The 13,878-nt window shown below is 42.1% G+C and overlaps 1 protein-coding gene across 3 annotated transcripts in view; it reads right to left on the bottom strand.

Annotated features, from left to right (window-relative positions):
- The window catches only part of DMRT1 (doublesex and mab-3 related transcription factor 1), a 110,447-nt gene that overhangs the window by 64,292 nt on the left and 32,277 nt on the right, over nt 1-13,878 (bottom strand). For all 3 annotated transcript variants that reach the window (XM_054727583.1, XM_054727585.1, XM_054727582.1), the window contains exon 4: nt 3,765-4,048. In XM_054727583.1, the coding sequence (XP_054583558.1) occupies nt 3,765-4,048 (284 nt within the window). The remainder of the gene's footprint in view (nt 1-3,764; nt 4,049-13,878) is intronic.

Raw genomic sequence — 13,878 nt, forward strand, 5'->3', positions numbered from 1 at the left:
CATCAGTTGGACATCCCGAGGGCTCCCAGACTGTGAAAGGGCGCAGGCCGAGTTGAGGCCCCCCCGTCCGAGTGCACGAATTTCATACACTGGGCCTCTAGTATCTCTATAATTCCCCTTTAAGGAAACAAATTATGGTTGTTAGTCCTAATAGGTCAAATCAAATACTATATTTTAATTACCCTTTCTTGAGGAAAGAAATTGCTTTAAATGTTTTAAACTGTTTATGTTCCAATAAACCCTTCTTGTGCCTGCTTGCAAACTTTGTCAATTTTTCTTTCCAGAGGCAAAAAATAGTCAGGGTTATCTAGCAATAGATAGTGACCAATAACAAGGGAAGCCAGGGCTAGTTTAACCTGTCAAAGGCATGAGCAATGGAAGTGGGTGGGCAGCCTAGTGGATCACAAGACTCCGTGTAGAAAGAACACTTTCCCAAGGGTAGGAAGGCCCAGGTTTAGGCCTGGCCTTCCACTAACAGCTGTGTTCCTCAGGCAGGTCCCTTACCTTTCTCAGTGCAGAATTACTAGGAAATCTGAAGTGACCAGATGCACCTTATCCTGGGGCCTGATGGTGCAGCTTGGTGGCCTACTGCACCTTAAAAATTGAAGTGGAGCCCAGCTGGTGTAGTTCAGTGGCTGAGCATCAACCCATGAACCAAGAGGTCACTGGTTTTCAATTCCCAGTCAGGGCACAGGCCTAGGTTCCCAGCTCAATGCCCAGTAGGGGGCATGCAGGAGCCAGCCCATTGATGATATGTCTCTTTCCCTCTCCCTCTCCCTTCTTCTCTCTCTAAAAATCAATAAAAACATAAAAAATTTGAAGTGGATTTTGCATTCTACCTTCTTCCTGACAAAACATTTTTTAAAATTTGGGAATATTTTAAACTAATGACTGTTAACTATAATTGTTTCCCTGGGAATGGGAGTCCAATTTCAACCTCAGGTTCATATCCTGCTCCCCCACTCCCTCCTCACTGCTGGATCCTCCTGTGAAGTTCCCAGGACACAGAAGTAAAGGGGCTATGGCCACTTCCACAAAGCACATGCTTAAGAACTCACTTCTTCTCAACATTCTTTTAGCTAACATGATGCTCTGATGCTGAGCCAAGCTAAGAAAAGAGGAGGCAGTGTGAACACAAGGGCCCCTGCCAGGCTGCTGGTTATAGAACTAAGAACACCAGGTGCTGGAAGGCCATCCCAGGAATGCTCACAAGGGAGCACCTTTCTCTGTGTTCCAAGCTACAGGTGCCAGAATAGAATTTCCTTCCTGCCTCTATCTCAGTTTCAAACCCAGGCTACTTTAAACTGTCCCCACTTCCCTTCTTGTTTCCCAGGTAATGGTATCAGCCCTCCCCCCAAGACCAGCTTTTCATTTCTGTCTGCTTGGTTCAGTGGTAGATTCCCTAGCACAGAGTAGGACTTCTGTCCATGTTTATTTAATAAGTGAATGCATTCCAATGAGGTGCCTGATCATAAAGGGACAAGCATATCATAAGACATTTCAGAATGGGCCCAAAATAACCACCAAAGGAAGGAAATCACCCGTGTGGCCATCTGACCACACCCTGACTGTGGTCTGAGTGTGATGACACTCTGGTGGCACAAGCTTCTGAAAAGCAATCGAGAAGGTGCCTGCCTGCCACAGGGGTAGAAAGGATTTTCAGATACTGCTCTGAGTCCTCCCATATTTATTTCTACTCACTTGATATGCACCTCTCCCTTGTCAACCTGGTACAACATGTTTATTTAACAGATAATGTTGCCGTGGAGGAGTGCATAAGGCAATAAACAGCTTTTGCAGGCAATTAAATGTAGAAGTGAAATTGAGCCGCTGGTCAGGGGAACCGGCTATTCATCGTGAGTTTGTACCAGTGGCACAAATGTTATTCCTGTTTCCCAACAGGACAGGAATCTATGATTGGGCCACAAATCTCCACAGGCTGGAGACGGACCTCAAGCGATAAAAGCAGCTTTCAGTGTTTAGGCACAAACAAGAAAGAGCCTTGGGATTCTGACCCAGTAGACTGTTCCAGCAAGGGTACAAGAACTTGTCCTCAGGGGAACCTTGTCTTGCACAGTGGCTGAGACAGTCCTCCAAGTCTAGGCAACACTGCCATGCAGAGAGCCGCATCTTCTCCTAGCTATCCCTAAGACAGAACCTTTGTAAGGGATCACCAAGGAAATCCAAGACCTCTGCCATACCCTTCCCAGGTTTTCCAGGTGGAGTAAGAATAAACATTAGCGTGTCAGGCATCACATGCCTGAAAACCTTTGACAAAGTAAAGGGTAAATTAATCTAGGAGATTTCTGACTCTCCTATAAAGCTGACCATAAGCTGTCTTTCTTTAAGAAAACACCTAAGATTTTTCTTTCTCATCCTTTTTCTCTTAAGGCAGCAGGTTGAGACCCTCCCTACTTTATCCTTAAAGCCTGGAAGCAGCCAGGAAACTCCCCTGGGGAATCTGCAGGATAAACTGTTTTGTTTTGTTTTTTAACTACAAGAGATGTCTTTCTCCTTTCAGAGTAGAGAGTCTTTAGTAGAAATCAGCCTAGAATCTGCCTCAAATCATAAAATCCAAATGGCATTTTGAAAGACCTGTAGGGGCCCAGCTTAAAGATTCATAAATCGCTGCTTTTCCTTTGATACTCATACTACCCCTCAATTTTAACACCAATGTTCTAAGTATGGGTTCTAAAAAGTATGATTCTAAAAATAAAAGGTATTAAAGCTGACATATTAATACGCCCAAAAAAAGTCAGATCCCTTGGAATAGTGAGAGAATCCAAAAAGTGGGGTGACTTGAATATTAACAATTTCCCAACACATAAAAAAAGAAAAATAGAATAGAGTTGCTCAAAAAAAATTCAACTCACATTTTTAAAAAGTTGACATAGAAGGTCAAAGATTTGCCCTAAACACCTAATTGTAAGTTGCATTGTCTCGGAATCCATGCCCAGCTGAGAAAGTTTACATACAGTAAATGCATCCAAAATGAGAACACTTATCACGGAATCATAACAGCTTACGGCTAGAGGGGGCTTGGAGATGTTGAGCCCAAGAGCTCATGTTTATACACATTCCCACCATGTGGTAATACCACCTGAAAATGCTTTCAGTGGAATGGTCAAAACTGAGGAAAAAGAACAGCTCTGATAAACGCTCCTTCCCTGATAATGAAAATGCTTTTTTCCCCAAAAAATATTAAAAAGCTCTTGATTGCACACTATTTTTAAATTGCACACTATTTTAAATATTTCAGAGTATGAATGACTGACCTCCATTCCCGGCTAAAAACACCCACATTGGCCCAGCACAGCAGTGACCTAATTCCTTTTCTTACCTCTCTTCCATTCAAACATACATACAGATTTTGACACTTCTTACTCCCAGGGTAAAATTAATTCATCAGGAAGACTACTGCCATCCAGAAGACTGCACCCAACATTTCCTATGCTGCTCAAAGAAAATGGGGGCAAGGCAGGAGAAGGTGGGGCATAATATAGTAAGCTACTTTTGAATCTGACTATGGCCAAGTGGGTATTTATGCAAAACAACATTAGAAAATGAGAAAAGTAAAATTAAAAGACACACAAATGTATGCATATTTCTTTACAGTTCCTTGTGGACAATGTCTGAGGTTAAATAATCTTATGTGTAGAGAGAAAAATTCTTTACAACTTTTGTATAATGTGCATATACATATGAGAAGTGGGGTATATGTGTGGTTTTCACGTATCCAGTTCACTCTCTGGGTAACATCTTACCTGCCACTGGTTTCCTGTCTGACCAGGCACATAAGGTGCTGGGAGGCTCCGAAGGCTGTTCTTCACTGGGGATCCCCCAAGAGGGTTTCCCATGTCCCCAGAAGGGGAATCAGCAGTCAAAGCCATGGGGTACTGTGGGTAGTTGTACAGATTGTTGTAGTACGGAAACAGAGATGGCTGATAAAAGCTGCTGTAGTAGGTGGATTCTGAAACCAGGTCAGGTGCGTTCTCCACGTGCCCTCTGCTGGTGACAGCAGGAATATCCTGGATGACCATACGTCCATCTAGAAAGAAAAAGAAGAAAAAAGCAACACGGTATTAATCTGGAAGTTCACAAAACTTGACCTCTAAACCTTGGCAATGCATAGCCATCCTCCTCAAATCTCAGAGCTGCAGAAAAAGGCACCCGAACATGTAGCCAAAATAAAGGAGGGTTCCCAGGGTTGACCTAATTGTGGAGGTTCAGATGACAGATGCTTGCAGATTACTTTTACTAAGAATACAGAACACATTTTAAGGGTCATTTTAATTAGATAAAGCCTGACCAGTAACTTTTTATCCTAATGTCAAAAAATTAGAGATAAAATCTAAATTAACTTGGCTGTCTACAACATTATTACAACAAAAGTAATTATACTTCATTTTAAACAAGGTAATAAAAAATATCCCAGTGCCCTAACTATGGTGGCCACATAGATATGTCAGAAAGTCAAAGCAAAAAGTTAAAAGTTTAAGCAAACATTGTTTCCTTCACTTCCTTCCACAGCTGATACCCTATCCTTCAGAAGTCTGGACAATGATTTAGACCAGGAATAGGCAAACTTCTTCTGTGAAAGGTCAGTTAGTAACTATTTTAAGCTTTGTGGGCATTCAGTTGCGGAACAGACAGGTTGTTGCAGTAAAACTTTATTCACAAACAGATAATGGGCCTATGGGCTATAGAGTTTGCCAGTTGTGGGTCTACACTTTACACTGTGCCAATTCCAATAAACAACTAAAGGGACTCCTATGTTCAAAGAGTTGGTCCAAATGCCTGAAAAGGCTGCAAGGTGTCAGGATGCTCCTACCCAACAGGGGTCTGCAGTCTAGGAGGAAATATATGATGGGATTACAAATAATAACAAGGATTATCATACAGAAACAACCATAAACTTTCACAAAACTTCAAAGGCTGTAAAAATGACTTGCAGCCTAGAAAGGAATTACAGAGACCTTCTCAGGAAAAAAACTGCATCCGAAGGGTATTATGCTAAGTTATATAAGTCCAACAGAGAAAGACAAATATTTATATGTATAATTGAATGAAAAAAACAAGCAATCAAAATAGAAACAGACTCACAGATTTAGAGAACAGACTGACAGCTATCAGAGGGGAGAAGGGTTAGGGCTGGGTGAAAATGTGAAGGGATTAATCAGTACAAACTGATAGTTATAGAATAGCCACCGAGATGTAAATTACAGCATAGGGAATGCAGTCAATAATCGAGATAAATATGGGGCCAGGTGGGTACCTGAAGCAGCGGGAAGACCACTCTGTAAAGTACATGGTTTTCTAACCACTTTGCTATACATCTGAAACTAATAAAGAATAATACTGAATGTAAACTGTAATTTAAAAAAATAAAAATAAAATTTTAAAATTTTAAATGGGGGGGAGAAAAACTGCATGCGAGTTGCACTTTAAAAGAGAAGCAGAAAATAGGTTTGAAAAATGAGAAAAGGGCGGTAGGGACAAAGAAAAGGAAGCAGGAAAGTGGAAGGCAAATCTGGGGTTGATGAACAGGGGGTGAAGAACTCAGTGCAAAGGGAAGGAGAGGTCCAGTCTGACAGGTAGACTGGTGCAAGGTGAGGGAAAGCCTCCGTCCAATTTTCTGGCTGGTCTCTCGTCACGGTGTGGCAGGAACCACTGAGGATTTCTGAGCAAGGAGTGGAGAGGGAGCAAGCGAGAGCTGTGCTTGGGGGTGATTTATCTGATGGCAATTTGTAAGGCAAGGGAAGGGAGACCAGAGGCTGGGAGACCCACTAGGGAGCCACTGCAGTAGTCAGGGAGAGACCTAGAAGACTCAAATATGAGAGAGGGGACCTGGGCCAGGGACATGAAGGAGACAAAACTCAACAGAACGGGAGGACAGATGGGACGTCAGAAATTAAGTTGCAGGATAAGGCGAAGAAATGCAAAGCAGGTGTCAGGGAGAATGGGAAGCCTGGACGTGGCAGAGGAGAGGGAGGTGGGTAAGTTCTGTTTAACCAAGGTGCCAGAGGGACACACAAGTGGGAGCAATGGGTGAGGGTGAGGAACTTGGCACCTGGACTCATGGGAAAGGCTGAGATTCAGGAGCCACCACTGGTGCCTCTGGGAGAGCAGGAGGGAACTGTTACAGAAAAGCATGTTCTGAAAGGAGAGTCAAGGCTAAAGTCAGGGAGAACTTAGGAGAAAAGCAACGTCACAGAGGCCAAAGTTGACATGGATTATGGGGGAAGAAGGCTGACCTGTCCACTGCTGCTAAGAGTTCAAGCAAAACTAGTTCTGGAGAAGACCAACAGAGGGTTGGGTTTTTAGCGGAGAAGGAGCAAGAGGGCGAGGAGCAAGTGAGCAATGAAGACACAGAGTGGTGGTGCTTCGGTCTCACCAGAACGAAAGGTGCAGCAAGAGGCACCATGCCTGTTAGCTCACCTTTGCACCCCTGTGCCTAGCACAGTGCTGGCCACCAGGTGGTAAATAGTTGCCAAAGGGATCAATAAATGATTGTTTTTCAAGTAGCCTGATGTCAAAATAAATGTGATAAAAAAAATAGAAGCTCCAGAGACTAATAAGATATTCTTCATTTTTAATATATAGAGGTTTGGGATATGTAGGCAGGTAGAAGAAGCTAATGGAAAAAAATTCTCAGGACAATCAGTGCACGGCCATCTCTCCAATCTCTGCTATAGAAAATTCCCAAAACAGTAACTAGAGGCATCTCTTCAACATTGGATGTCATCAAAGCTGGTAAGTGAGGCTAAGTGTCACTATTAATTTCAGATAAATCAGAAAGTAAAATTTCTAACTCATAAGCCACAAAATACATAAACTAACCATACAAAATTTGAAATATGTATATCATCAGAAAGTGGTTTTCCACATACAAACTCCTTTTTTTTTTTTTTTTTAGTACATGCCCCAATCTGGGATAGAACCCCAAACCTAGGTATGTGCCTTGGCTGGGAATTGAATCCACAACCTTGTAGTGTACAGAATGGTGCTCCAACCAGAGCAACCAGGCCAGGGCCCATGTATAAACTCTTAATAGCCTATTAACCACTTTCTGAATCCAGAAAAAAACACAGTAAAAACTCACAGACAGTTCTATAAATCTGACCTGAACCACCATCCGTCCCAGGCCCCTCACTGTGACTAGTTTCTCTTGCCCAACGCCATGCCTAATGCACACTGTGACGGGATATTTTACCTGCACAGTCCGTATGACTAAGTATAAATTCCACAGAAAACATCTGGTTTGGCTCAGTGGATAGTGTTGGCCCTCAGACTGAAGGGTTCCAGGTTCAGTTACAGGCTCCATCCCCGGGCCCTGGGGTGTGTGCGGGGAGGCAATCGATTGATGTGTCATGTTTCTCTCTCTGTATCTCCCCCTCCCTTCCAGTCTCTCTAAATATCAATGGAAATACATCTTCAGGTGAGGATTAACAAAAAAAAGTTCTTTTTTAAAAATTGTAGTGGATATACTGGTACAATATTATATTAGTTTCAGGTGTATAATACAGTGATTAGACATTTATATACATTACAATGTGATCACCACAATAAGTCTAATAACTATCTGTCACTGTACAAAGTTAATACAATATTATTGACTATAATCTGAATCTCACTATTTTTCTAAAATAAAAACTGGCCAAGGTTAGCACTTAACAATATTAATCATAGGAAGCACAACAGCATTGTTCCCAAGGGAATGTAGTAGCTCTCTTAACCAGTGGTCCCTTGCAGGAATTATCAGTACCTGCCAGGATGCCAATGAAAGTATGAAGTTAGCAGTTTTAAGTGTTGCTATATATTTGGTGTAGTCTTCATTTGTGCTATCTGGAACAAAGATCGGCAGGACTGGATTCCACAGCTAGGAAAGGAACTGGAGAAGCATGTACCTACAGAAGCGACCAACAGCATTTGCAGTAGAGACGTTTGCAGAGATGATGCTTGCAGACTCGATCACATCTTATTCCAATACTCATATTTGTGGTTCCATGCATTTACCTTCCATTCCAGAATTCAGTTCTTTGGTAAGGCTTCCTAATTGCTCTGCTACTTTTTTTGTGCTAACGTATGCAGCGTGAAATATGACTCACTCCTTCACGAGAGATCAATATAGCCACACATGATAAATACCCTTATTGATCTTGCAGTGTTATATGCTGGTCTCTGGGCCCATGGCATATTAATAGTAGTTAACCAGTAATTCATTTTAAGGTATGTGAAGGCTCCAACCCCCCCACTCTTCTGTAGTGTCAAGATTCCCAGAGTTGTTGCACTTTTGAGTCCTTTACGTTCAAACCAGGAGCCATACTCTCCCCCTTTCAATAACAACACCAAACCCCATAGTTTCCAATATGAAAGATTACATATAAAACCAAAATTTACAATTTTCAATAACACTATTTTGTGATTCACAATGATCTCATGTAAACAATTAATTTATGTATACTACATTTTATTTGTCTTTGTAATCCATACTCTCGAATGGTGCCTTTCCACTTAGCTTCTAGTTTTAAGAGTCACCAATCAAGGAAAAATTGTTCCCAACTAAATCTGAGATATCAAAATTATCTGCCATCAACTAACATGTTGTGCTGAATGCTAGGAGGGCACAGAAAAAGTACAAGTCATCTTCCCGATTCTTTTTTTACTCAAAGAAAAAGATCTTGAGAAAAAGACTATATCATTTGATGATGGCATGTCACAGACTTTCGAGGATGACAGTAGGGTGCACCCTCACTGAAACAAGAAAGCTTCATTTCCTCAGCTCCCTGCTTTCAGCATGCTCCTCTGCAGGGCAACCCTGCGTCCAGCTCCTGGCATCTCCTAGACTTAGAAACACTGAGAAATCCAGTGTGAGGCTTCAGGACTCTTCCCCTACAAGAGAGAGAGCCTAGAGGGAGACACATGGGGGGCGGGGGGGAGGGAGCTGTTGCATGAGCTGACACCTGGGCCCTCTCAGCACTCACAAATCTAAGAAGGAAAGCTTGCCATCCTGACCCAGGAAATGGGTTGCTTTTCTGAATTAAAGCAGAGCCATTACAGAGAGAGGCCTGATAACAAGGCAGCAGTGTGCCTACTATTCACACCACTAACTGGTGACTGTGATGATATCGCCACACCTGTCACCTCTCCTGGCCGGAGAAACATTTCATGTTCAATGCAATAAATTTACTGAGCACCTACTGTGTGCAAGACAACCTGTCCAGCACCTTGGACGCTGCAGAGCTTAGCTGTAAGGGCAGATTCTGAAACAAACACACAGAAGGAAAGACTGACCAAGGCTACGGGGCAACAAAACTGTGTGGAAGGGAGGGCAGGATTAAGCCCAACCTTCAAAGTGCAAGTTCTGCTGATGCTGGCTCACTAACGATACTCTTGTACACAGGAGAGGAATATGTGAGAACCTATTTCTCCTTTTTCCCTAAGAAATTTTTTAAAATGTAATTTGGTCCCAGATGAATCTGTCAGGTTCACTTTTCTTTTTAGGCTTTTCATAAAAAAAAACACCAACCTGAAGTTGGTTGGCCTTTAAAGCCAGGAACAGGCTTGGTTTAAAGGTGTGGGAAATGTCAATGTGGGAAGCAAAGGGATCTGGGGGGGGGGGGAGGAGGGTAGAGCAGGGAGGAGGGAGGGAGGAGGAGGGGGAGCAGGCGGACGAGAGGGAAGGAGAAGCAGATTGATTGTAGAGTAAGACTAGATCAAAGAAACCAAGCAGGAGAAAGATGGAAAAAACATAAAGAGAGGGGAAAGCAAATCCAAGGAACTCACCAAGATTTAAAACAGGCTGCCCCCAGGCCACTGCCAAGCCCAGTGAGTAACAATCACAGCCATTGTGTGTAGCAACTCCCAAAGTGCTGAGCCAGGAGGGGAGGCCAAAAAGAAGCAAAAGCAAGCCTGCCCTCTAGGACCTTACCCTCTATCCACAAAGTGTCTGGGAGTTAGAAGAACAGGATGCAGAGCAGGGGCGGGGGGGGGGGGGGGGGGTGCGCACAGAGTCCCTGGTGAAATGAGAATGAGGCTGCTAAGTGGATCCCAAGGAGCAGCTACAGCACTGCACCCCTACCTCATTCACATCTGCACCTACCTGCCTTACTCACAGGTTTCTGCTCTCCCTTCCCTGGCTTCTGCTCTCTGTGTCTCCCTCCCCCTCAGAAGTCCCCAGGGCACCCAAGGAAACTGTCAGCCTACAGTGGGAGTCAGATATAGAGAAAATGCCATTTCTCTGACTTTACCAGAAAATGTCTCGTGGCCATGAAAGCCTATCTCACGGCCAAGAAAGATGTTTTCTCTCTTTAGGCCAGTTCAGAATTTCCTATCATTGGTGAGATGCCAGCAACAGTTTGGGGCTGTCAACACTTCCCAGCAGATTGGATAAGACAATGCCACACAACAGGCTAGCAGCAAGGTTTGAGTTTGGGAGTGAGAGAAGAGAGGGAAGATGCCAACATATCTCCTCCCATCAAGTACTCTATTCTAAAAGAAGTTTTACAGAGAATTCCTTTTCGAGGATTTTTAATATCTTTTACACTAAGAAAATTTTAAACTAGGAGCATACCTGACTGTGTACATACAGGGGTGGGGAAAAGTAGGTTACAGGTGTGAATACATGAAACACAGCGCTTATTCTTGTATTATTATTTATTATTATAGTATTTATTTGTACTACAGCTGTAAACCTACTTTTGCCCACCCCTGTATATTTAGGCCTCCACAGAAAAGGTATGCTTTCAACCATATTTGGACAGCTTAAAGTGTAGGGGCTTAATTTATCAGGGTCCCTGTTTGTGCTTGGGCATGAAGGGTACTGAACACAGGAGGCGTCTGGGACACATTTTAAGTCTGCTCATGGCCAGCCCCCTTTAGGTTTGGGATTTGGATTCTGCTTTAACAATTTGGATAACTTTTAATAATAAGCTCACAGCACAGCCGGCATGGCTCAGTGGTTGAGCATCAGCCTATGAAGCAGGAGCTCACAGGTTCAATTCCCAGTCAGGGCACATACCCAGGTTGCAGGCTCCATCCCCAGTAGGGAATGTGCAGGAGGCAGCCAATCAGTGATTCTCTCTCATTGATGTTTCTATCTCTCTCTCTCCCTCTCCTATTCTCTCTGAAATCAATTTAAAATAAATAAAATAAAATAAAATAAAATAAAATAAAATAAAATAAATAAAATAAATACCAGGATGACCAAACCATCGCCAGACCAGACACCTCTTGTTTAAATAATAATAATAATAATAATAATAATAATAATAATATCACAGATGTGTGTCTTTGCTCCTGTAGGTCCCAGATGATGGTCTGAAGTGAAATGGGGTCTTAAATAAATGTGAAGGGATTAAAAAAAACAAACACAAATTACATTGCATCAGATTATTTCACACGGCTTTTGTTCAAGTCAAGATTCTACCAGTTGAATTTAATATCGCGTATTAAATTCAGGTATTTGTTTTATGTTTCAAGTCATGAACAGTAACTTATCCTGTTGCTGGACTGGGCCCCCCAGGAACTGGATCTGCCTCTGAACCAGCAGCTCTCACCCTGGCTGCTCTGGGTTGGAGTGGGAGCTAAAATTCCTCAGGGCAGGGCCACACCTCAGACCACTTTACACACACGAGAAACTCTGTCTACAGGATGGGACCCAGGCATCAGAACCACCAGGGTGAACCCAACACCAGCAGGTTGAGAACTGCTTTAAACCTATCAGAGGTTGGTGTTTTAATGCCATCTTACCATAGTAGTTCCAAACATGGGATTGGAGGCCTCCTGTCCACACTTCCCTTTCCAGGGTCCACAAGATCAAAAGTATTTCCACATTAACGTAAAAATATTATCTGCCTTTTTCACTGTTGACATAAGCAGTGATGATGGGAGCTGGTGCCTTAGCACAAATCAAGGCAGTTCCACCAAAATGCATAGGCACACCTCATCATTATAAAGTAAACTATTTTTTAAATCCTGTGTTAACTTTGCTTAAGATGCCCTGGTGAAGCAGAAAAAGATGACTTCATCAAATATCTGTTTTGGAGTGTGTCTTTTTAAGATTGTGTGACAAGATAGGAAGCCCTCATCAAGTATTTCTGCTGCACACCACAGGGTGACAGTTGTCTTGAAAAGGGCCCTTGTGCAACTATTTAAATGAAGAGCTAAATTTGCTGCTTTTTGTATTGGAACACAGTGGACAAAAAAGGGGTTCTATGGAAAGTAGCCACACAGGGTGATCTTATCATAAATTCCTAACTGGGCAGGTCATGGTGGAAGTTAGGCCCCAGGCATATAATTTCTTTAGGTTTACCTTTGCCTTGAACAGGCCCTGTCCATTGTTTCTGTGCATCTAGGTTAACACACTTTTGAAATGCCTCTTTTCAGAAGCATAACCACCCTCAAGAGAGCACATAAGCATTTTAATTATCCTGTAATCCAACTTCACCTTACTTTCTCCCACCTTCATATAATCCTGAATTCCCTCCTTAATTCCAAATGCATAAAAGAAACTGCAAAATTGTCATTCTCCAGTGTATCTGAGATCTTGCTTCCTGGCAATCGTCGTCAGTTTTGGCTCAACTAAGCTCTTACAGAAATTTTCTATAGGTTCAAACATTTCTGACATCGACAATGCCATATACTTGAAAAAATGACTGATGAAAAGTATGGTTACTGCGACTTGGATATTTGGCACAATCTTCTCGAAATCAACAAAGTGAGCCTCTCACTTCAAGAAAAACTAACAGTATTTACTGATATGAATCTGAGCTTTCAAGTAAAAATTAGAATTTTGGAAAACTTAGAACTGCCACCATGTGCTTGACAGCTTCCCAATTTAAAGACTCTTTTGATGAGATCAGTAACATATTAATGAGTGGGATAAAGTGATATTTTGTGATGAAACATGTCAACATTTGGGGAAAAAATGCATAACTCAGTAAACTAGTATTTTCCAAATGACCAAAGCATGAGGTTATGAAATCATGCATGGATGAAAGATCCATTCAAAGGGCAGGATGGATCAATGAGTTTAATTTAACAAAAAGCTCATTAGCATAATTTCAGACTCACTATAACTATTACAAAATTATTACTTGTCAAGTTTCGACCTAGTATCAAAGAATAGTCACAATGATCTGAAAAGGCTATACAAATTCTTTTCTCCCTTCTCTATTTAATTATGCGAAGCTGAATTTTCTTCATGTATTTCAATCAAAACAGTTGAAGAAGATATGGGAACCTAGCTGTGTCCTATTATGCCAGACATAAAAGAGGTTTGCAAAAATGTGAAATAATACCACTCTCCTCACTCATTTTTGTAATATACTCATTTTTCATTAAAATTTTACTTACGTTAACAAGTAGTGGATTTACTATTTTAAAGAAATTAATAAACATAGTTTTAATTTCTGAGTCTTAAGTCTTTAATTCATTAAATATTAACAGATATAACACACAGACAAAAGCTCTTTGAAGTCCTGGATAATTTTTAAGAGTGTGAAGGGGGTCCTCTGACTAAAAAGTTTGAGGACCTCTGTCTTAGAGGCTCCTCTCTTTCCAGAAGGACTGATTTCAGAACAATTGAAGTTCAGTGTCTCATTCTGAGCTAGCTCCCTGAGCTGTCAGCAATCAGCAATAAAGTCCCAGCTGAGATCTCTGGCTTTATCCTTGAACCTGGAACATCTCTTTCAGTGCGGAAGACATCCACCACTACACACCATGCCAGGCAGCAGACTCTCAGGCTGAGAAAGCTGGCTCCCAAATCAAACTGCCTGATCAGCTCTGAAATCTACTGCCCCATGACCTCGGAAACGGTTACTTAATTCTTCTGTGCCTCAGTATCTACATGTGCATGAGGGAAATGCTGCTACTTAC

This window comes from Eptesicus fuscus, chromosome 15, assembly GCF_027574615.1.
Source record: "Eptesicus fuscus isolate TK198812 chromosome 15, DD_ASM_mEF_20220401, whole genome shotgun sequence".
NCBI classification, from domain to species: domain Eukaryota; kingdom Metazoa; phylum Chordata; class Mammalia; order Chiroptera; family Vespertilionidae; genus Eptesicus; species Eptesicus fuscus.